At 41.3% G+C, this 22,196-nt stretch overlaps 5 protein-coding genes across 5 annotated transcripts; 3 read left to right on the forward strand and 2 right to left on the reverse strand.

The window, feature by feature from the left end:
• The first annotated feature begins 1,337 nt into the window (after positions 1–1,337).
• LOC106439397 (reticulon-4-interacting protein 1, mitochondrial-like) lies at positions 1,338–3,509 on the forward strand. Its single transcript, XM_013880839.3, has 7 exons — positions 1,338–1,651; positions 1,896–2,123; positions 2,207–2,280; positions 2,367–2,526; positions 2,604–2,723; positions 2,831–2,939; positions 3,081–3,509. The coding sequence occupies exons 1-7, from the start codon at positions 1,421–1,423 to the stop codon at positions 3,257–3,259; spliced, it is 1,101 nt and encodes a 366-aa protein (XP_013736293.1). The 5' UTR covers positions 1,338–1,420; the 3' UTR covers positions 3,260–3,509.
• Positions 3,510–3,690: 181 nt separating this feature from the next.
• On the reverse strand, positions 3,691–10,462 carry LOC106439398. Its single transcript, XM_048776457.1, has 6 exons — positions 8,837–10,462; positions 8,382–8,522; positions 6,500–8,255; positions 6,103–6,353; positions 5,054–5,913; positions 3,691–4,972 (listed from the first exon to the last, which is right to left on the reverse strand). Exons 1-6 carry the CDS (start codon positions 10,268–10,270, stop codon positions 3,904–3,906), a joined length of 5,511 nt encoding a protein of 1,836 aa, XP_048632414.1. The 5' UTR covers positions 10,271–10,462; the 3' UTR covers positions 3,691–3,903.
• A 1,124-nt stretch (positions 10,463–11,586) lies between these two features.
• LOC106439399 (putative pentatricopeptide repeat-containing protein At3g15130) lies at positions 11,587–14,271 on the reverse strand. Its single transcript, XM_013880841.3, has one exon. The coding sequence runs from the start codon at positions 14,182–14,184 to the stop codon at positions 12,130–12,132; it is 2,055 nt and encodes a 684-aa protein (XP_013736295.2). The 5' UTR covers positions 14,185–14,271; the 3' UTR covers positions 11,587–12,129.
• A 200-nt stretch (positions 14,272–14,471) lies between these two features.
• Positions 14,472–17,771, forward strand: LOC106439400 (AP-5 complex subunit zeta-1). Its single transcript, XM_013880842.3, has 16 exons — positions 14,472–14,686; positions 14,772–14,918; positions 15,012–15,103; positions 15,200–15,296; positions 15,395–15,438; positions 15,524–15,612; positions 15,714–15,811; positions 15,896–16,042; positions 16,126–16,273; positions 16,393–16,469; positions 16,528–16,599; positions 16,672–16,719; positions 16,801–16,928; positions 17,020–17,164; positions 17,243–17,447; positions 17,548–17,771. Exons 1-16 carry the CDS (start codon positions 14,585–14,587, stop codon positions 17,595–17,597), a joined length of 1,689 nt encoding a protein of 562 aa, XP_013736296.1. The 5' UTR covers positions 14,472–14,584; the 3' UTR covers positions 17,598–17,771.
• Positions 17,772–20,119: 2,348 nt separating this feature from the next.
• Positions 20,120–21,942, forward strand: LOC106439402 (protein CUP-SHAPED COTYLEDON 1-like). Its single transcript, XM_013880845.3, has 3 exons — positions 20,120–20,417; positions 20,864–21,147; positions 21,303–21,942. The coding sequence occupies exons 1-3, from the start codon at positions 20,219–20,221 to the stop codon at positions 21,747–21,749; spliced, it is 930 nt and encodes a 309-aa protein (XP_013736299.1). The 5' UTR covers positions 20,120–20,218; the 3' UTR covers positions 21,750–21,942.
• The last annotated feature ends 254 nt before the right edge of the window (positions 21,943–22,196 follow it).

Here is a 22,196-nt window from a genome sequence, read left to right on the forward strand (position 1 = left end):
TTCTATTATAAAATTTCATAATTTAATACGACGACACACAAAAAAACATTATTTTAATACATGTTTCTATTATCATACCGTATATATAAAGCCAGGAGACTAAAACGTGGTAGAATTTGTACTAGTGTTGCCTATGGTTACAAGAATCTGTAAAAATACGGTTTGGTCAAACCTTTTAATCAAAATCCTAATGAACCCACCTGTAATCTTTCAAACAGGGAAAAAACCAGAAAGTCTCTGAAACATCTTGCGGCTGAGTTTCTAGGGGCCGACACTCAAAACGGAGAGCTGCGAGAGCACTGCCCTGTAAGTGTGTACATCTTACAAACATCTCTGGCTCGACTTTATCATGCTTTGGATCGGCAAATCTCAACTCTTTTTCCATGACAGATTGATGATGCACGAGCTGCAATGTTGTTTTACCAGAAGAAAGAGAAGAGAGTGAGAGAGAAATGTGAAAAGACCAGACACGGATGAGACTGAAACAAAAGAAGCGTAAGCCCAAGAAAAAAAGTTAAGGCTTCCACCAATGACACCCCCAATGGTTTGATAATTCTGTAACATCTCATTTTGTTGTATATGAAAAAGTTTAAGAGAATCGATTGGCTATTTATGTTACCAAAGTGCACTTACCTTTTTCGTCACACATCCATTTAGAATTCCAGAATTAAACGTGCTTGATCTAGAATGGTGGAAAGATATGTAACCTATCAGAAAGTGATTCACCATAATGTGCGAGTGAGGCCAATATACGAAAAAATATCTTGCAGTGATTATAAAGTTAGTAAACAAAATTTTTGGGCCTCGGAAAAATTAACACACCATCCGTTTGGATGAGATAGGACTCACGTATCAGAGAAAGTGAATGACCGTGAGCGTGGGCGGTCAGATCATTACAAATCCTTACTCTAATACTCTTACTTGTTACTTAGCATCATGTTCCTAAAATGTATCATCTTGTTGTATACCAAGTTCATCACGATGTTATACCACATTAGCTTATTTAACTTTTTTTTTTTTTTTTTGCTAAAATAACTTAGCTTATTTAACTTGTATGATCAAATCACTCTTCTCAAAAGATTTGGTCTTAAAAGTTAAGTCTATGTTCAAGATGTGTGTACATAATTATGAAGCGGTTATGCATTTCTCTCTAGCTACGTTCCACTGATCTAAGCTCAATTCTCTCAATTCACAGATTAAATTGATAAAACTGCACTTGGTTTACTAAATGTCAACCGGTTTGTTCCAAACCGGTAGATCAAAAAGTTACAACTTGCATGTACAGTTCGTTAAATAAACCCGCTCTGTGGACGCTACTGCTGCCACGTCATAAGTTTCAGTTTCTCTGTTAAAAAAAAAAGGCTTTAAAAATAGAAGAAGCAGAGAGTTTCGCATCAACGAAGAAGACGAAGACGACGAAATGCGAGGGATGAGATCACTTCGCGGTACTTCAAAAGCCGTATCGATTTTCCGTCCGGCGAAATTAAGCTCTCTTCGGAGCATCTTCACCGGTTGCCGTGCCGTGATGCTGCCTCGATTCGGCGGCCCGGAGGTTCTGGAGCTCCGGGAGAATGTTCCGGTGCCGAATCTCAACCCCAACGAGGTTCTCGTAAGGGCGAAAGCTGTCTCCGTCAATCCTCTTGATTGCAGAGCAAGTCTTCTCTCTCTCTCCTTGATCCGCTTTTGATTTCATTTGCGTTAATTAGGGTTTAGGATTGCAGTGATCGGTTAGATTGAGATCTCTCACGTATGAAATGTTAATCTGCAATTGATGATAGTGTTTTGAGAAAGTTTGCTGCTTTCACTTTTTTTTTTCAGATTTTTAAAGTAAAAAAAAGTTTATTGTGTTTGGTACTCTCATAGTGACAGGAGTGAGATTGATGTTGTGATTTCAGATACGAGCTGGATATGGGCGTTCTGTGTTTCAGCCGCATCTACCTATTATCATTGGACGTGATGTTAGTGGTGAGGTTGCTGCAGTTGGGAACTCTGTTAAGTCGTTTAGAGTAGGGCAAGAAGTTTTTGGTGCCTTGCATCCTACTGCGTTGAGAGGTACTTACACTGATTATGGGATACTTTCTGAGGAGGAACTTACTGAGAAGCCAGCGTCAGTTTCTCATGTGGTAAGTGACGAGTTCAGTGTGCACTCTGTATTTGGTTTTTGTTTTATCGAATGATTATATGGTTTAGCCATTCTTTCTTATAGGAGGCAAGTGCTATTCCTTTCGCAGCGTTGACTGCTTGGCGTGCTTTGAAGAGTAATGCTCGTATACTCGAAGGGTATGACATTCACACAGATGATTTCGTGTTACTTGTGTACTACTACGGACTCACCAGCGTGTTCTTTGAAACCTTTCTATTTGCAGACAAAGGGTATTAATTTTTGGGGGAGGAGGAGCGGTGGGTTTTGCAGCAATCCAGATTGCGGTAGCCTCTGGGTGTCATGTTACAGCCTCTTGTGTGGGTCAGACCAGAGAGAGAATACTAGCAGCTGGTGCTGAGCAAGCTGTTGACTACACAACCGAGGTACTGATACTAGCCGCTTTTTCTCTCTGCTGATCCATGATTATGTTGTCATGAACCTTGATCTGTTTCATGTACAGGACATTGAGATGGTGGTAAAAGGGAAGTTTGACGCTGTGTTGGATACTATTGGTCGGCCTGAAACCGAGAGGATAGGCATAAACTTCTTGAGGAAGGGTGGAAACTATATGACTCTCCAGGTATGTAACATTGTCTTGTGTTTCTTTTGCTACAGTGATCCTGGTTGCTTAAGTCTTTGATTTTGCTTAACAAAAGCGTTTTCTTCTTTTGCATTTGTCTGTTGAAGGGTGAGGCTGCATCATTAACTGATAGATACGGTTTTGTAATTGGGCTTCCGCTTGCAACTTCACTCTTAGCGAAGAAGAAGATACAATATCAGTATTCTCATGGAATAGGTATATGATAGATCCTGCATTACTCTCCATCTTAAAATTGCAGTAACTATTTTGTTAATAAACATGCGTCATTAAACTATTTGAGTGTAAAAGAAAAGGTTAATCTGATAAAATCTGAATGTGATGAACTGAATAATACAGACTACTGGTGGTCGTATATGAGGGCTGATCCTGAAGGTCTAGCTGAGATTCAGCGGTTAGTTGGAGCAGGAAAGCTAAAGATACCAGTGGAAAAAACATTTCCGATAACCGAAGTTGTAGCAGCTCATGAAGCCAAGGAGAAGAAAGAGATTCCGGGCAAGGTGGTCCTAGAGCTCTGAACTATATATGTAGGAGTCAATAATAAATACCTGCATAGCTCCTTAGCACTTGTTCTTTTTAGAATTTACACGCAGGAGAAACAAATGTTTTTCTCCGTCTTGAGTTTTCTGTAAATTAGATCTCTCATGCTTAGATTCAGATAAAAAAAAGCTTGAAGTTTCTGTATAGACTTTCAAAAGTTTTTTTTTCCGTATTTGGACATTGTCTTTGTTGCAACTTGCAGTAAACCAAGTGTGGATCTTATCATTACTAAGATTGTTCTATCCAGAAGAACATATTACTCCCAAACAATAAACGAAAGTCGCTGTAATATGGTGGACTTTGATGCTCTTGTGGGTTATACATGAGAGTTTTTATCTCAAGACTAGTTAACAGTTAGTGCTGTATAGAGTGTGAGAAATTAGCTGCGTACCTCGAGATTAGTTGACAATGTTGGGAAAAATAAGAAAACTTAAAAGAAGTTAGGCTAATCACAATCACAGTAAATCTCAAGAGAAAGAAATCAATTAGCAGCCCAAACAGAGTATGAAAAACTTGAGCCATGACACTGCTGATTTTTTTTCATACGTCTAATGTAACAGCAAATCACCGGCAAAACCAGTTGATTTGAGTAAAGACAAAAGATAGAAAAAATTTCAACCAATCAAAAAGGCTTCAACTCAGTTGCAACCAACTCTATGAGGGAACCAAGGCAGAAACTATCATATCTACAATGCAAAGCGGAGTTATCTTCGCTGCTACTTAGAGGAACCAATATTCCATCCCTGAAAACGAATACTGGTTCAAGCCAACTCTTAGCGCTTGGAGATGCGTTTGCTTTATCTAAGCTCCCTTGCTCTTCAGCAGAATGGCTGCAACACTCAGCCGAGGCAAGAAAATTACTAGGTGAGCTTTTGCAAGGACATGCTTCCTTTTCTGAGCTTTCATCACGTTCTTCAACCTCGACTTCCTGCGTAGCTCTGGCAGATATGAACTTTCTAACAGCAGCGATCAGCTCCACTGATAATGAAGAAACCGCATCATGTATACCCTCTGTTGCGATGTGGCTGCTACCAAGTCTCAATTCGCGAGTAACTAATTTACGCATTGAATCTTGGAGGATGGAGACACACTGAGGGCAGCAACGGTAAAAACAAACTAAACTAGGGTCATCCAGAGGAGTGGTTGTTGCAGGTGTTTCAACTTGTTTGACTGGCTCAGGCATGCTGTTAGCAGATTCTAAGCCATGAACTGCTTCACCATTACTTGAGTCAGCTGATTTCTTGAGATCTTCCTGTGAGATAGAATTGGGATCCCTAGATCCAACATGATTGTTTTCGGAATTATCTTTTTCTTGCAAACCAGTGACTGTTGCTGTTGTTTGGGTTTCATTCTGTTCATGGTCGGCTGCAGGAGAGTTAAGATCAAGGAGAACAGCCTGATGCAAGGAAACTACTCCTGAATCCTCAATCAACATTGCAGAATTCGAAGTATCATCACCATTCTCTTTGATCAAAACTAAGCCGTCTGTAATCTCCACAACTGGCTGATGATTGTCGGTAAGATCCGTAGATGCTATAGGGTCTGGACAATTCATGTTTTGTGTATCTTCTTTCAGGTCTCCTTTTGATCGATCAGATGTTCCTTGCTCAGTTGGCTCATCCCTCACTGTCGCATCAGCTACGGAACACGACAATGGATTCATCGACTCTGTTTGAGCATTCGATTCAAAACTGTAAACAGTGAAATTGTGTTAGATATACAACAAGCTTTAGAAACAAACATACATAAAAACAAAGTATATCAAGGCGTACCTTCGCATTGCATATACCCAACTGTTAACCAGATCTTCCAGATAAGCAACTTGGGACAAAATTCTGATATATTGACATCTGTCCTTTCCAGCATCGATTTTCAGATTGATCCGCCCAACTAAGAGCTCGAGAACTTTCCTTACTTCAAAAGAGACTTCCCTCAGTGATGTATAGGTTCCTCTATACGCGGATAATCCAACAGCAACGAGGCCCCTGGCAGTGCCAGATAAATCTTTGCCTCTAACATTGTTGGAACCGGAAGCAGTAATAGTCTGCTCTGATGGATTACAAGGACGAATGATACACGAATTAAACGGCCATCCTCTCCAAGGACCCGAAACATCTGCGCTTGGTCCTTCTTTAAGCTTTGATGTCACCCAACAAAGCTCAGCAAATTGGGGATACCGTAGAATTTGATAACCAAATGTAGAGACGGCTAACTCCAAGCTTGATTTCGGTTTCGCATTTATGCTGATAGGTATCGGTGGCACTTTTAAAGAACAATCCTCAGGAGGTTTTGATTTGATACCTACTTCTTCCTCTGCACCATGATCAGGATTATTCTCATAAGATGGATCTCTGCAACCCTGCTCAGGATCCTCTCTTTTGTATGCCTTCTGTAAATCATAGTGTGTATGGGTTCCCTGATGCACTAAGTGAAGAAACACTTGGATTGCCCGCCTTGACAACTCAGTAGCAGACAGGTCAATGGCCATGTCCTGGTCAGAATTTTCAGCAACTTGTACAGTGAATTGTGGTACAGCCTCAGACATACTTGGCTGATATTCCTTTGATAGGTCGGTCTTAAAGAACTGTTGTATCTTAGGAGGCAGGAGTTTGTAGGGCATGCTAGAAGTAGCCTATCACCAAAAAAAAAAAAGAATTTAGTCTCACGTGTTGACACTCTTCTAAAAAGCTAACATTCACAAAGTACCAAAAAAAAGCTAACAGAAAGTAAACTAAACAAGCAAGAAGCCTAGATAGCACATTATCATCAGCCGAAAATATATTGGATAAACGATATTAAGGAAGTAAGAAGTTAAGCATACCAGAATTATCATCTTTGTGGAAACTCGCAATGATTCTACTTGCTCAAAAAATGTGTTCCAAGCATGTGAAACTCGAGAAGAATACTGCAGCTCCATTTTCTCCACTGTTTCTGGACGAACGGGAGAAGAATTTTCTTTTACAGAATCATCATCACACTCGACCTCCTCATCCAGTTGAGTTTCTGTCTCTACAGCCCACAAGTCAATCCTTGGCATGAATACCACACATGATTTCCTGCTAGAACATTTCACTACAGGTCGGACAGATTTACCAGTTAGTAATCTGGAAATGGACTAGAACCAACCAAATCAACGAAAGACTAAAAGAAAAAATGTATGTAGCTGCTTAAATATCATTATCAGGTACGTAATGAAATGTTAATAACAGAAGACGTACTTAATAAGTGAGTTACGCCTAGCACAAGATCCCCATTTCCTTCTTGTGAAATTGTCGCCGTGTCTATCTTCTGCATCTCCGCATTTCCAATAAAACAATGCAAGATACAAGAAGCAAGATGACGTTGACCAGATCTAGGTTCTCCAGCAATAAGCAGTTGGAACCCAGAGTTGTTCATTGATTCTGAAGAAGCATTCCCCAACCCAGGATGTCGGCGGACTCGGTGTACCATGAACTGTGCAGAACCCGAATTGTCTCCGGCACCAGGGGTGCTTGAAACAGATCTAACTAAGTCACATCCTCCATCCAGTATCCCAGCATAAGAAAGTCCCTGAACTATATCTTTTACAACATCTACGTCCTGGAGAAGGCTATCAACATGAGACCACCAGCAAGCATCAGTTATCTTCTTGTCGCCCAAAGCAGAACAGATCACATTTTGGAAATCAACCGCAGCTTTGGCAAGTAGAGGTGGGAGGACGATGCGCTCTTCAAGATGAAAAGCAACAAGTAAAGAACACAATGACGGTAACAAAGAGGGCACCAAGTAAACAGGAAGAGGAGAAGAAAATATATCGCTAGCTGCTTTTCCTGCTCCTCTACGAGAGCATGGGGGTGGGGAGCGGGATAAAGCTTCCAACCAATCTCTTTCTTCAACTGAGAAGGATGGTAGAGCAACACGATTACTCCTAGAGATTCCCGCCTCTGCAGCGGCCAAAGATTCTTGCAAAGGAAAGCTCCTATTCAGGGCAATCATGGCAGCTTGCGTGCAGAGAGCTTGTATATCCGCACCAGCAAACCCGGCAGTTTCTTTAGCAACCCACTTGAGCAAGTAACCAGACACCGGTTTCGGCCACTTTCTAGTATGGAGTGAGATGATTGCAGCCCTATCGTCGAGCGATGGTAGTGGAAAATAGATCTCCCTATCAAATCTCCCTGGCCTCCTTAATGCAGGGTCAATAGCATCAGGGTAGTTTGTTGCACCTATGACCACCACTGAGCCACGCGACTTTAAGCCGTCTAGTAAAGCGAGCAATGTGGATACAACGGAGCTGTGTGTTTGATCTTGCTGCCTTGACCGCTTGGGAGCAAGACCATCAATTTCATCGAAAAATATGATGGATGGTTGGCATTTTTCAGCGACCTGAAATAGGAGCCTCAACTGGCGCTCAGCATCACCAACGTATTTTCCCAGACAGTCTGCCCCTTTGCGGGCAAAGTAGGCAATCCGTCTATTACCACGAGCGAGGGAACCAATCAATGCTCGAACCACAAGAGTTTTTCCTGTTCCAGGATGTCCATGCAAGAGGATACCTCTTGGAGGTGTAAGTCCAAGGTTGTCAAAGAACTCTGGATATAGTAAAGGTAAAAGAACAACCTCTTTCATACATTGAGTTACACCCTCAAGCCCAGCAACAGAGTCCCATCCCTCAAATGCCTTTCCGTTCTCAGAATCAGAGCCTCCAATATACTCAGGAGCCACTCTTAATAGATCTCGATGAAGTCTCTTGCTTTCACGTTTTAGAAATTCTTCATCGTCTCCACATTTCTCAAGCCACTTTTCTTCCGCCTCCACATCCTTACGCCATGCATCATTTGAGTGTTTCCTCATCTCCAAACGCATCTTCTTGGTTTTCATCTTCTTCATCCTGACTTGACATTGACGACCATGGGGTTGGAAATGATGTCTGTGGTCCGTGCAAGCAATGAGAAACTTACGGTGATCAAAGATGCAACCATTAGCTCGTGCACAAGGCTGCAAAACACAGAACACCAAAAGGAAGTTGTCAGAGAATGATACACTAATAGTTACAGCTGCAAGTTTATTAGCCAATATCTCAGAGGTGGGGAAAGGAAAACCAGAGAGGGAGTAATAACAGACCAAATGATAGGTTCTTGGACATCTATCAACACGACAACCGATGGTTGCCCCAGGTCTTTCACAGCGAGTGCATTTTAGTGACCTCCCTCTGCAAAGTGCCGCCCTTATATTCTTTAAGCGTCCTACACCAGCAAAGTATACCTGCAGCACAAGAATATTGAAGATTACGCCAACAGAAAACAGAATTCAGGAAAAGAAAAATTAATGAGAAACAGTAAGATGCTAAGAGCATATTTAATATAAAAATATTTCACGAATAATGGCAACCAGAAAGACATTACAGAATAACTAAAGATTAAGCGAGAGGAAACACAGAATCGAAAAGAGAAATAAAGACTAATACTGCCACACATTGTGTGTCAATGAAACATATAACAGCAAAGTGAGAAGCACATGTAGATGAATCTAAGCAATCAAAAAGCATGTTGTGTCATATAACCAGAACCACACGTTACCTCGGGACTCCATACGGCACAGTGCTGATGAACCCACGTTCCAGAAATTCCATAACGATCGTTTATAGGGCCCAATAGACGGCCAAGCCACCCAGGTTCATCTCCGAAACCATCTAATATATCATAGTTTGGCTCCCCTGAAGATGAAGAACCGCTATGTGCCTCTACGTCACTGTCACCATTATCTTGTATCAACTTCTTCGGGAGTTTACCATCAGTGCCAACTCCGCATAAACCACAGCGTCTGGCTTGCTTGAAGGGAGGTTTACCAAGTCTATCTGATGAAGTGCAAACTGAGTCAACCACTTTGTTGCAAGTTTCATTTTGAATAGGCAACTCGTCAAGCATTTCCACACTTTCACCCACTTTATCGTTGGCCTTATCAGTAGATGTTGTTCTGGAAACATCTTGCTCTCCAATGTCATCGGTCTGCTTCAAACTCTCATTAACCTCGATGGCATCTTTCTGTAGTAGTTCAGGATATAACGTATCTCCTTGTTTGGTCTTAACATTTTCAGCAACCTCACTATCATCCCCTGCCATACCAGTGCCGTTTCCACTTGCAGAGACCATTGCACCCAACTCCTTATCCTCAGTTCCTTCAACTTCCGTCTCAATATCATTTTCCAATCCTTCCACTTGATCCCCACTCTCATTCTCCGCTTCTTCCATTCGAACATCAGTCTCAGCTGCCGTTCCATCCACATTACCTTCAACCTCACTTCCTTCCTTCTCTGCACTACCTTGGGCTTCACTTTCACTATCCTCAGTCTCATTCTCAGTACTCTCTGCTTCCTCCTCACTCTCAGCCTCCCCTCCATCAACTTCAGCTTCATCCTCACTCTCTAAAACAACTGATCTTTTGGTAGCCTTCTTCACCTTCTCATCCTCCTCTCCAGCTTCACTATCAGCTGATTCCTCAGACTCGCTAGCACTCTCCTCTTCAGCATTACTGTTATCCGACTCATCCTCCGAACTCTCAGACTCTTTAACGCCCACTCGCTTCTTACCCTTCATCAGCTTCCCACCATTAGGAGCTATATCTCTCACCTCATTACCATCACCGTTTCCGAAAACAAGCTTTCTCTTCCTCTTAACAACACTCCTCGCCTGAGAACCAGCCTTCCTCCTCCTCGACCTCAACCTAGATTTCCAATTATCCGAATCATCATTCTCCTCCTCCTCCACCACCACTCTACTGCTACTACTCCCCCTAGAACTCCTATTCAAACGGCGCCGTTTCTTTGCGGGAGGAGGAGAAGCGTCGAGGATTGACGGTATCCGCCTAACCCTAGAGCTCCGCCGAAGCTCGGAATCAGCAGGAGGAGCGTCGTCTCTGTCCTTCGGCTCTCCGTGGTTTTTGTTGTACTCCTCCTCGCAAATCGCGGCGAGCTTCTTACTCTTCCTCCCAGAAGGAGAGCCCGAGGATCTCATCGCGAATCAACAGCAACCATACAAATACTGATGCAACGTTACGTCTTCGAAAATTAGGATTGTGAGAGAGTATCGCCGCGGAGACTTCGACGGAGGTGGTTGAGAAAACGTAACGGAGCGACGAAGCTTAGCTCCATGATCAGCTCAAATCCGAATTAAATTAACCCAGAAATCCGAAACCCTAATTCCCAATTTTCACACTTTTACAGTGGTGAATTTGAATATTATAAAAATATTTTTTTATTTAATAACTAATTTTCTTTGGGCATGTGTTTATATCCATCTCTTTCGGCCCAAAACGTAAATAACCCACCTTAAGCTTAAAAGCCCATCTTATTTCGCTGACAGGCCCATCTCTTGGAAAACGGATGTGTATGATTGTATCTGCCAGCAACTAGGATGTTTTTGTATGCTATGATGGTTTTGTCTGTTGATTGATATAAATGACTTTTACGACCCCCAAAAAAAGAACACAGTGAACCTCAGTTACACGATAATATCCATTGATATTCACTAATAAATATTACTTATCTTTTGTATCCATTGATATTCACCATTAGGGGTGGGCGTTCGGGTACCCGTTCGGGTTCGGGTCGAGTATTTCGGATTTTCGGGTATTTCGGTATAGAGGTCTAGAACCCGTTCGGGTATTTCTGTACTTCGGGTCGGGTTCGGGTATTTTTAGTTCGGATTCGGTTAATTCGGATGGGGTTCGGATATTTAGATTTTGAAAAAAAAAATTAAAATTTTCATTTCTCAAGTTTGTTGTATTTAAAAATATAACTTTTAGTTAACTAATTTTCTATTTTTAATAGATTGAATGATTAATAGATTTGGACATAACATTTTAAAACTAAAAAGGCATTAATTTAGTTTTTTTTTATGTAAGTTTTTGTTAATTTTTGAAATAAAAAACTTGACATGCATTTTAAGTGATTAACAAATCATTTTTTCCGTAATTGTATGTATATCATATGAACTTAAAGTATGTGTAGTATCAATATAAATATTTTATATAAAATGAGAGATATAAACTAGAAATATATGGTTAATTATACATATGTTCGGTTATCTTCGGATATCCATTCGGGTTCGGGTATTATCCGTTCGGGTTCGGGTATCCAATCTCTCCTTATTCAATACCCGTTCGGGTATTTTGCTACTTCGGTTCGGATTTCGGTTCGGGTTTTTCGGATCGGGTTCGGGTGCCACTTCGGATATCGGGTAAAGTGCCCACACCTATTCACCATAATGTAAGTGTTTTCTTCTATCACATTGTCTTCTCTTCCCAATGCTTGTACTCAAAAGCTCTTTCGTATTTAAAAACCTTGACTTGATTTTTGTATGGCTTGATCCTGTTCTTAAACAGATACTCCAGAGAAATTGCTCCTTCTAGCTATAGCTGTGATATTAAATCTCAAGACATATTTAGATATTAGAACAACATTCTATGTAGACAACAGTAATCATTATGATACCAATGAAAGAACAATACTAATCAAGAATGCAACATCACCCAACCATGTATTTTCCAGGCGACGAGATCCTAAAGAACCTACTCAACAACTCTGTGATGAACAAAACCAAATCACACAACACAGCTAACCTACATTCACAAGTCGCATTAGTGTTCTAACATAAATCTCCAGCTCACATCTGAGTCTTCCATGGAGCAACCCTAAGAAGCCCTGGTGAGGTGTGTTTCACGCTCATTGAAGTTTTGGAGTTTTCCCACTTGAGGTACTTGCACCACTGCGTTAAAGACTTGTTTGTAACCATTCTTTCTCTTCTAGAGTTTCAGACTTTATCATAAAACCAACTCGTATGCTTAGCGGAAGTAAATCAACCTTAAGAGTCAGTCACCAGTAATCTCCACATGAACAACAACCATCTTCAAAACTATGAAACCGAACAGCATCTCTCACAACAAACTTTATCTTCATTATCTTAGACAACCCCTTGATAAACTCATGACAATCTACGCATACCCTCAAGTTTTTAAACACTCTTATAGTCTTTCCTTCCTGGTTCAACCCCCCTGACGCCAACGCCAGACCAATCGCTAGCTTCTCGCTATGAGCTCTTAGGTTCTCTTCCTTCGACTCATCGTCTATATCATGCATCTCTTGTTTCAAACCATAAACATATCCCAACTCTTCCCTCATTCTTCTCTCAACTTCTCTTAAAGCCTCCTGAATCCTTAGCGTCAAAGGATGCGAATCCTCTCCGCTACGGAAGAAATACACCTCTCTCTCAATCTCTACCCAGCTCATACCAGCCTCTTTCTTCAACCCTCTCGTCTTCCCAACCTCTCTCGCCTCACCATGCTCCTGCCAATAGCCAGCTTGTCCATAAAGATTAGACACCATCACGTAATTCGCAGAATTGTTTCCATCGATCCTCAAAAGAATCTCACTCACTTCTTTCCCTAGTTCGATGTCTCCGTGTAGTCTACATCCGCTGAGAAGTGTTTGCCATATTCCAACGTTCGGTTTCACAGGCATCGTGTCAATGAGATGTTTAGCTTCCTTCAGACGACCAGCTCTTCCCAATAGATCAACAACGCACGCGTAGTGCTCTACTCTAGGCTTGATCCCCGGCGTCTCTAGTAACTTCCAAAAAAGTTCTTCTCCTTCTTTGATCAAACCAGAGTGGCTACAAGCTGAGAGTACAGCTAAGTAGCATACATCGTCAGGCTCAATGTTGTATCTCAACATTTGTTTAAAAACACTAACTGCTTTCTTCCCAAGCCCATGCTTCCCGTAGCCAGTGATCATAACGGTCCAGGAGATCACATCTCTCGACTGCATTTCGTCGAAGCATCTTTCAGCCTCATCAACAAGTCCACACTTGAGATACATGTCCACCACCGAGTTTGAAACAGATGTTTCTAAACCAGACGGGAGTTTAACAGCGAGTGCTTGCACTTGCTTCCCTTGCCGCAAGAGGGCAAAGTCAGCGAACACGCCAATGATCCCAGAGAGAACAAAACTGTCTATCCGAGAGGTTAGCTCCCTTAGTTGCCTAAACAAACTCATCGCCTCCACGAAGTCTCCCTCTTGAGCATATCCAAGAATCAGTGAGCTCCATGAGATCATTGTCTTCTCCTTGATCTGATCAAAAGCTTTCCTAGCACCAAAGAGATCACCACACTTGACATACAAATCAACAATAGAACCTGTTATCGTTGCTGAGCTTGAACAAGGGAACCCACTCCTAATTAAAAACCCATGAATCTGTTTACCTCCGTGAATCATACCAATGTTACTACAAGCCTTCAACAAGCTAGTCAACGTGAACTTATCCGGTCTTTCTCGCATCATCCTAAACGTATCCAAAGCTCTACCACCATACCCTGAATGTACATACCCAGCTATCATAGCATTCCACGTTATCAAACTAGTATCAACCATCGAACCAAACACTCTCTCAGCTTCATTGATCCCTCCACATTTTGAGTACATGTCAACCAAAGAGTTTCCCACCTCAATCATCATCTCCAACCCCATCTTCAGACAAAACCCATGTATCTGCAATCCCTTTTCAAGTGCGTTAAGCAAGCCACAAGCTTTGAGATTCGTCGAGAGAGTGAACTCGTTTGGGCTAACACCGTGACGCACCATCTCGCTGAAGAGAGATAATGATCCGCTAAGGTCTCCGTTAAGTACATGCCCGCTCATGAGAGCCGTCCATGAAACAACGTTTCTCTCAGGCATTGTGTCGAACACCTTGTGGGCGATGACGGGATCTCTGCATTTGCTATACATATCTATTAGATAATTGCTTGTGAACAGATCTAAGCACGATCCGGACTTGAGAAAAAAGCAGTGAACTTGACGGCCTTGATCAGAAAGTCCATTCTTTGTGCAGACACGCAAGATTGAGACAAGGCTTTGTCGCTGATTCAGAAGCATGAGTTTAAGTATATTGTCCGAATGAAACAAGAGTCTAATTTACCGCCTGAATGAACGAGTTTAACTGAAACAACTGCGTGCCGTCTTCTGCTACTAAAAATGACATGCAGTCTTTTACGATAAGACTCGGTTGAATAAACGGGGTCGTCTAATTGCAATCCATTTATCACAGTTTGGGCTTAACTCTGAAGGTCCACAGCCCAATCCAGTCTCGGGTTTAATTAAAAACAGCGTGACGTTTTCCAAACCGTGGAAAAATACTAAAACTGTCATGCAGTCTAACAATACAAATCTCAAACGACGCGTCTTCCATCTAATCCTCTGCTCCATCTTCTTCTTCTTCGTCCATCATTTTTTTTCTTTCAACTGAGCGAGCATTCTCGTGGTGTATAATAAAACCATGAATGATCAAGACGGAGACTGGAATTATCATCTCAGGATCCTAAGCAATAGCGCGCGTGATTCCACGGATCCTGCTTCCGATCCATCCGTGCTACAATCAGTAAGCATCGAACAATTATATGTATCTCTCGATGTACAAAGGAATCATCTTTCGTGATTTGTGATGAATGTGAATGGATCATTAGGTGAAGAAGCTACATGGGTTCTGTAAATTGGAGAATTCAGACGATCTGGTGGCTAGAATTTACCCTCAGATCAATAAGGTCTTCCAACGCTCTGTTGCTTCGCTGTCTCAGTCCGAGTCAGGGACCTCCAAAGGCCTTCTCTTGCTAGTATGTTACTAACTCTCCTTGAGAGTATCTACAAACCCAGATGAATGTTTTTTTCTTAAAGGATTGTTCTTTTTGTGTGTGTGTGTGTTTTAGGCCATTCTTCAGTTTTTTCTTGATTTTGGAGATATGGTTCTGCACGATGCTGACCCGAGTCTGAGGACTTTCTTCCGTTCGTGTCTTAGCCGGTTTGTTCTTATGCTTGTGTTTCAACTAGTGGTCATATTGAAATGAGCCTTCATTTTGTGGGTATTTTTATCAAGTGCATTGGCTCTTTCTTGTAGTGAGTTCTCGGATGCTGCTGTTGCAGAGGCAACTTGTGAGTTTCTTATCGAGAACAAGAGAAAGCTCTTGGCGTCTTTCCCTAACTTACTCCCTCAGGTATATAAACACTGCTTAATGTAATGTTAGTTCAGTTTCGTTTACATTTCAACCGCTTGAGAATGAATGTTATCTAATACAAGCAATGATGTGTGCAGTTTTTCCCGTTGTTGCTTAAGCTCATTGCCTGGAACTGGGAGAAGTAACCGAATCATTTCTTCTTGCTTCATTTTTGTTTATAAGTTATCTAATTAATCACCTCAAGGTATTTTTATTTCATGCTTCAGGTTGGAGAAGTCCTTCCTGAAGATATTCCCAGGACTGATATCACCTGGATCATTTCTTCCTCTGTTTCCATCCATTCTAGACTTGCCAAGTGAGTCTCCCTTTGAGCCTATCTGCGTTGATGCTTGAACTTATGTATTCTCTCAGCCTAATTTAGTTTATGAGTATTCTAATTACGTATTTTCTTGCTAGTGCTGGTTGTGGCACTAGAAAAAGTGGAAAGGAGCTCCGGGTCAGGGTCAAGGGTCGGAGGTAGCATTGCTTCAATCCAGAAGAGTGCAGCTCCTGAGGTTTTTATATCTCATAAAAAAAACACATTTACTTGCTAGACTGTGTTCTCAGATAATGAATGACAAAGTTCCCTTTAAATGCAGATGCTTCTTGCCCTTATGGATGAAGCCTATACCGGTTCAACCATCGGAGATGGAGGGGATGACTCAGAGTCTGAAGATAACAATACAATAGATGTAGCTGATCCTCTGTTTCTTGAGCTTCTCAAGGACGAAAATGATGGTCTAGCTGTATGCCTCCTGCCTCAGTTCTTACATCATTCAGATATTTTATATAAAAAAAATGCAAGTCTTTAGTCAACTTTGTAATGCAGGAAAGACACCGACCTTCTCCCGCATTAAACACTGCGCTTCAGGCTGCTGCAAGTGGTCCTCGGTCAGAGAGGATGAACCAGACACTTAAGATTGCTCCTGGGCTTCTTGATGTCTACTTTAGTGTTACTCTGCGAGATGCTAATGACTGTAAGATTATTTACAGTAGTGTTCTTAAGTTTTCTAAGGAGGATAAGTCAGTTACCAATGTAGTTAGACCTTTGACCACTTTTGATTCTATTCATGCTTGTTTTCTTTTCTTTCTGCAGCTCTGATCTGTGCACTAATCCCTCTACTCATGGCAAGGAACTCCACAATGTTTCCGGATAAGAACTTTTCTCATGAGGTAACCATCAACGCATCTTTTGTATTGAAACTTATATCTTACAGAGATGTGTACGCAGATCCGTCGGAGGCTACTTGAATTCGTCCTGGCTGCATTTCAGAAGTCTCCAAACTTCATTGCCCTGTTGAAAGTAAGTAATGCCTTCGTTTTATTACGATTATAAATTTTTTTAATTTGGCTGAAACTCGTTTACATAATGCAGAAGCCTATAATTGACAGGCTTGGAGAAGCTTATGATGACCCTGCTAAGGTCAGTTTCTGATATCTCTCAACGGATTCTTTGTAAAAAGATTATCAGTCTTCTCTAAAACATGTTTTTCTTTTTCCATAGAGAGAGTTAGCTTTACAGCTATGTTGGGCAATTGGAGAGTACGGTGGTGGAGGAGAATCACACAAGGAAGCTGCTCGTGAACTCTTTGAAAGCTTAGAGTTGCTTCTCTACGAGAATCTCTCATCAAGGTATCACATTAGCCTTTTTGTTATATATATCATCTTCATGCCTTTCTATTTACACACCACTTTTGCTTCCACCAAACACAAAATAAAAAAGCCGTCTAGGTCTGAGGCAAGAATCTGGGAACGGTTCCAGAAGAACAACACAGTCGAGGCTGTTGTGTTTTGTAGTGACAGCTATCGCAAAGCTCGCAACTTATCACCGTGAGCTGTTGCCAAGAGCTCGTGTCGCCTTGGGAAAGGTACTCAGAGACATATCTGAATCCCATTTAGAAACACTTTGCAATGATCACTAAAGTCTGAGTTACAAAACTATTTAGGTGGTTAGGTCTAGGATATCAGATGCAAGGGTTTGGAGACGAGCACATGATTACTTAGGACTGATGAACGAACCAGGAATCTGTTGGTCTGTGTTAGGACCTTCACGTGTGTCAGAGAAACGGTTTCCTGGCACGGTTAATTGGAGTGAGGGTGGGGACAAAATGGTTGCACACATTCCGTTTCACATTCTAAGTGAACAAGGAGGTTACTTCTATCTCCTTTAAACATTTGATTGATTCAACTAAGGTAGATATGATAGTGTGCGGTTTGCAAGAGAGTTTTAAAGTTGTGTCGTTCCTTGCAGGTCCACCGTTCCATGACTATGCTCTCTCTGATGTCATCATCAAAAACTGATGAAAAAAAGTGTTTTAAATTGGATTTGTTACCATTCCCGGTTTTGATTTATTTGATTTGCATCAATGTAACCACTAACCATTCTCGGATTGTAACCGGTTTGGATCAAAATTTGATATAATACAATTTCTGTAAAAAGTCTCGAATTGTATGTTGTGAAAATTGAAACCCAAAGGTGTCTGTTTTGTTTGTGTACAATTTACCCAAAACAGAAATACTGAAAACCGTATTGAACCAAATTTCATAATTATCTGCGCAAATTATATTTCGGTAAAAGAAAAAAAAAACAAAACAAACCAAACCGAATTGCTTAATATTTTATCCAAAATTTTTGAAATATTTGCCTAAATTGCATTATCTAGTGACTGACCCGGTTTTTTTTTTTTCCGTCAATGTTTTTTTTATATTAAATAAATGAGCCAGGCCCAGACAACGACAGAAGCCCGCTTACATAAAAAACTAATACAAGCCCAAAAGAGAACGGGCAACAGACAAGAATTAAACGGGCCATCGGCCCAACTTAGAAACCGCACGACCCAGACCGCCAGCGCGTCGAGGAGACTGGCTCGCCACGTGTAGGGATCTGCTCCTTTCACGCGTCACGTGGCGTCACCGCCTCAACTTGACCGCTCCGCCAGAAAGCCGCCGGAATAAACACCATCGCAAACCTTGTTCGTCGGAGCTCAGAAACCGATAAGCCTCCAACGAACCCATAGCCTCTCTTCACCGCCATGTCATCACGCCTGAGAGATCCATCGAATCTCGAGATCTCCTCCGACTTTACATACTTCAAACCCTAGACACGCGACCGGGGAACCCTCTCTTTCTTTCCTTGAGAGCCGTCACCTCGCCGGAGAACTTCATCTTCTACCCAGTTCTCAACCACAGTGACCCAACCTCACCTTTGACGACAACCACACCAGACTTGATACAAATCGAACCTAAAAAACCTTTACCCAAAGAAACCCGGGTTCCTAAGCGGCAGCGCGGAGCTTTGCTAGCCTCCGCTCTCCGTAACCAGAAGCCGGCGAAGGCGAATCTAACGGAGACTCCCTTCCCGGAAGCTAGAGCCGGCGACGGTGGATCTGCGGAAGCCTCCACCTCCCGGAAAAACACCACCTCTGAACATGCAAACCGCTCTCTCTCTCCACCGAAGACCTCCCAACGAACGCGTCGTTACTCCAACAGCGCCCCACCGTTAAAGAAGGAGCCGGTATCAGAACTTGGACAAGGCGAACGTTACCAGGACAGCGAAGAAAGGACGAAGGGGAACCACTCTGACAAACTAAAAAGGACTCCGGCGCCGGCACGGACGCTCACGCGCCGACCGGCCGACTGACCCGGTTAGATCTGCGTTTAAAGTAATCTGGTTTAAATTTAGAATTGTTTTTTGTTTTTTTTTTAGGTAACGTTTATTCGACCTAATCATGACAAGTTTGAACTCAACGAGTTTTGATCCTTTTTCTAACATGTCCGAACCAGAAAATGCCAAAACTGTTTGAGGTGGGTCCCAAACTTTGCCGTAGACTCGAAAACGACGCCGTAGGGATGAGGCCTTGAGGGCGGCGGAGATGTTTCGCTCCTCCACCACAGGTATATAACGTCACTCGGCTTCCTTATTGGTCGTCTCTCGGTGCACAAGTTTTCTTTTTCTCGATCTCTGTTTTCATGCAACAATCCACAACTATTAAAATCTTTTCTTTTCCAATAATCTTTTGTTAAATAATTGAGCGTATTCTCCACAATAATGAAACCCATGTGTTATTTCTCCTACTCAATGTAACGTGTCGACCTACAACTATTATCTACCAGTCACCAAAATGTAATTTATAATCTTCAAAAAAAAAAGGTTATTGATAATACAATAATAATAATCTTCAAAAGTGTGAAATCATTTAAAAGAAATAGGTAGAGTAATTTGTGGGTCGCATAGAGGTGAAAAATAGCAGAGCGTAGGAGGAGAAAAAAATTGAAAGATGCATGGGAATATGATTTGATGTAAAGCCTGCGACTCCTCCATCTTTGTATATGTGCGACGTTTCCTTGTGACAGATAATGATGGATGGATGTGATCTCTTCTCACGATTTGATGCATCCATGCTCTTACTTTTTTTCTTCTTCTTGTAATAAAGTTTTTGTCTTGAAAACATTAATGCGTATAGAATCTTATACATGTTGAAGCTCAGAAAAAAGATCCAACTAGTATCCAATAATCTATTGGCTAGTAACGTTAATTTAATTTTTTTTTTAAAGAGATTTTGGCTGACGTAGAGTCCCCTGAGATTTTCAGTCACGCACACATTGCATGACTCAATAGATAATTATAATTATCCTAGATTCTTTTACTACAATTTAGCGATATTAATTAATTAATTATAATAAATATATATTCGTTTTGTGTGGTGTATTGTACACATCAACATCAACTCCTGTCTGTCACTAGCTACAGTCAAATATCACATCAGTTGCTTGTTGAACAGGAGAAACACAGATCATTAAAAAAGTACCCTTTTTTTATTTTTTACCCTTCATTTGTCTTTAAAAATTAGAAAAATCTAGGGTTTTGTTTGCTTTACAGTTTCCTCGTCCTCTTTCGTGTCTTTTGTTCCTTCCCCACACAAATGGATATGGATGTGTTTAATGGTTGGGAGAGATCGAGATATGAAGATGAAACCGTAATGCCACCTGGTTTTAGGTTTCATCCTACCGATGAAGAGCTCATCACTTACTACCTCCTCAAGAAAGTCCTTGACTCCAGTTTCTCATGTGCCGCCATTTCTCAAGTTGATCTCAACAAGTCTGAGCCTTGGGAGCTTCCTGGTAAGCCCACTCAACACTGTTAAAACTCTAGTTTAATGTCATAAACCATCGGTATAGGTTCAAAGTTTGAGACTTTACTATGTTCTTGCATACCTTTAGACTTAAGACATTGTTATAACTCTACCAAATGTTATCAGAGTTAAACCCATCTGTAGAATTATGTCTAAAACTCTAGTAATAGGTTCAAAGTTTCAAACTTTCCTCTTTTTTTAGATACTTAAAGAGCCATTGGTCTAACCTCCCAAGCTTAGACTTTTCTCCTATCAATTTAAATGTCATATATGTATACAAGGAAGAGGGTCTAGGTCAATCATTATAACTCTTAACATTATGAAGTCCAACTTTTAATTAAAAACAAACACTACATGATCATCACCAGTCTAAGTTTCTCTGTTTTAAAACAGAGTATTTACTTACTTTGAGACTCTTCTTTCACATTTGAGCAGAGAAAGCGAAGATGGGGGAGAAAGAGTGGTACTTTTTCACACTGAGAGATCGTAAGTACCCAACGGGCCTAAGGACTAACAGAGCAACAGAAGCTGGCTACTGGAAAGCAACTGGTAAAGACAGAGAGATCAAAAGCTCAAAGACAAACTCGCTTCTCGGGATGAAGAAGACTCTTGTCTTTTACAAAGGCAGAGCTCCTAAAGGAGAGAAAAGCTGTTGGGTCATGCATGAGTATCGCCTCGACGGAAAGTTCTCTTACCATTACATCACTTCCTCCGCTAAGGTAAATCTCGTAATCTTTCTATATGATTCATTCACTTACCCAAAAAAAAAAAAATGTAAACTACCAAAATGTGTTTTCGAAGTTAAACAATTAAAATGTGTTTTTATTATTTTTAAAAAAATTGTGGTTTTTATGTTTTTGTTCTTATTACACAGGATGAATGGGTTCTCTCTAAAGTCTGTCTGAAAAGCAGTGTTGTCAGTAGAGAGACCAAACTGATCTCTTCTTCCGGCGGTGTCAACTGCTCCTCCTCCTCCTCCGCCGCTGGTTCGTTAATTGCTCCGATGATCGACGCCTATGCGACGGAGCACGTGTCCTGTTTCTCCAATACCTCTGCAGCTCATGCTGACGCGAGCTTTCCTCCTGCTTACCTTCCGGCTCCTCCTCCACCGCCTTCTCTGCCACGTCAGCCGCGTTGCTTCGGTAATGACGTGGCGTTTGGTCAGTTTATGGATGTGGGAGCTTCTGGACAGTTCAGCATCGACGCAGCGTTTTTACCGAATCTACCTTCTCTGCCTCCGACGGTGTTTACAACTCCTTCTCAGCCGTTCGGAATGTACGGTGGAGGCTCCGCCGTGAGTTCGTGGCCGTTTGCTCTCTGATGATCGTTATGCGGTCACAAGCTATCTCTAGCTATCTACCGTTTATGAATTCGTTTTAAGGAAAACTAGACTTTCGTTTTAATTAAATGGTTTGTATTAGTCTCGAATCATGTAGCTGTGTGTTGCATTTGGTTTATGTACGTGTTTTGTAATGACTTTATGCATGTTTTATTTCATGATTTTCTATGTGAAAGTACAATGAACTTCTGAATTTTGTTTTGCTTACAACTAGTTTTCTAGTACTATTGAGTGCCATCAAAAAGTAAAATTATAAAACTAGTAACTCATTTTTCTGTTAAAAACGGGATTGATTTTGCAAAGGTTAAAGTTCATACTAAAAAGAAAAATTGGATTGATTTTGAAAGGTAAATGTCGAATTTTTTTTTTGGTTAAGAATGCTAATATCATATTAATGATGTTCAGATTTTACAAAAAGTTAAATCTAAA

Source organism: Brassica napus, chromosome A3 (genome assembly GCF_020379485.1).
Source record: "Brassica napus cultivar Da-Ae chromosome A3, Da-Ae, whole genome shotgun sequence".
In the NCBI taxonomy this organism is placed as follows: domain Eukaryota; kingdom Viridiplantae; phylum Streptophyta; class Magnoliopsida; order Brassicales; family Brassicaceae; genus Brassica; species Brassica napus.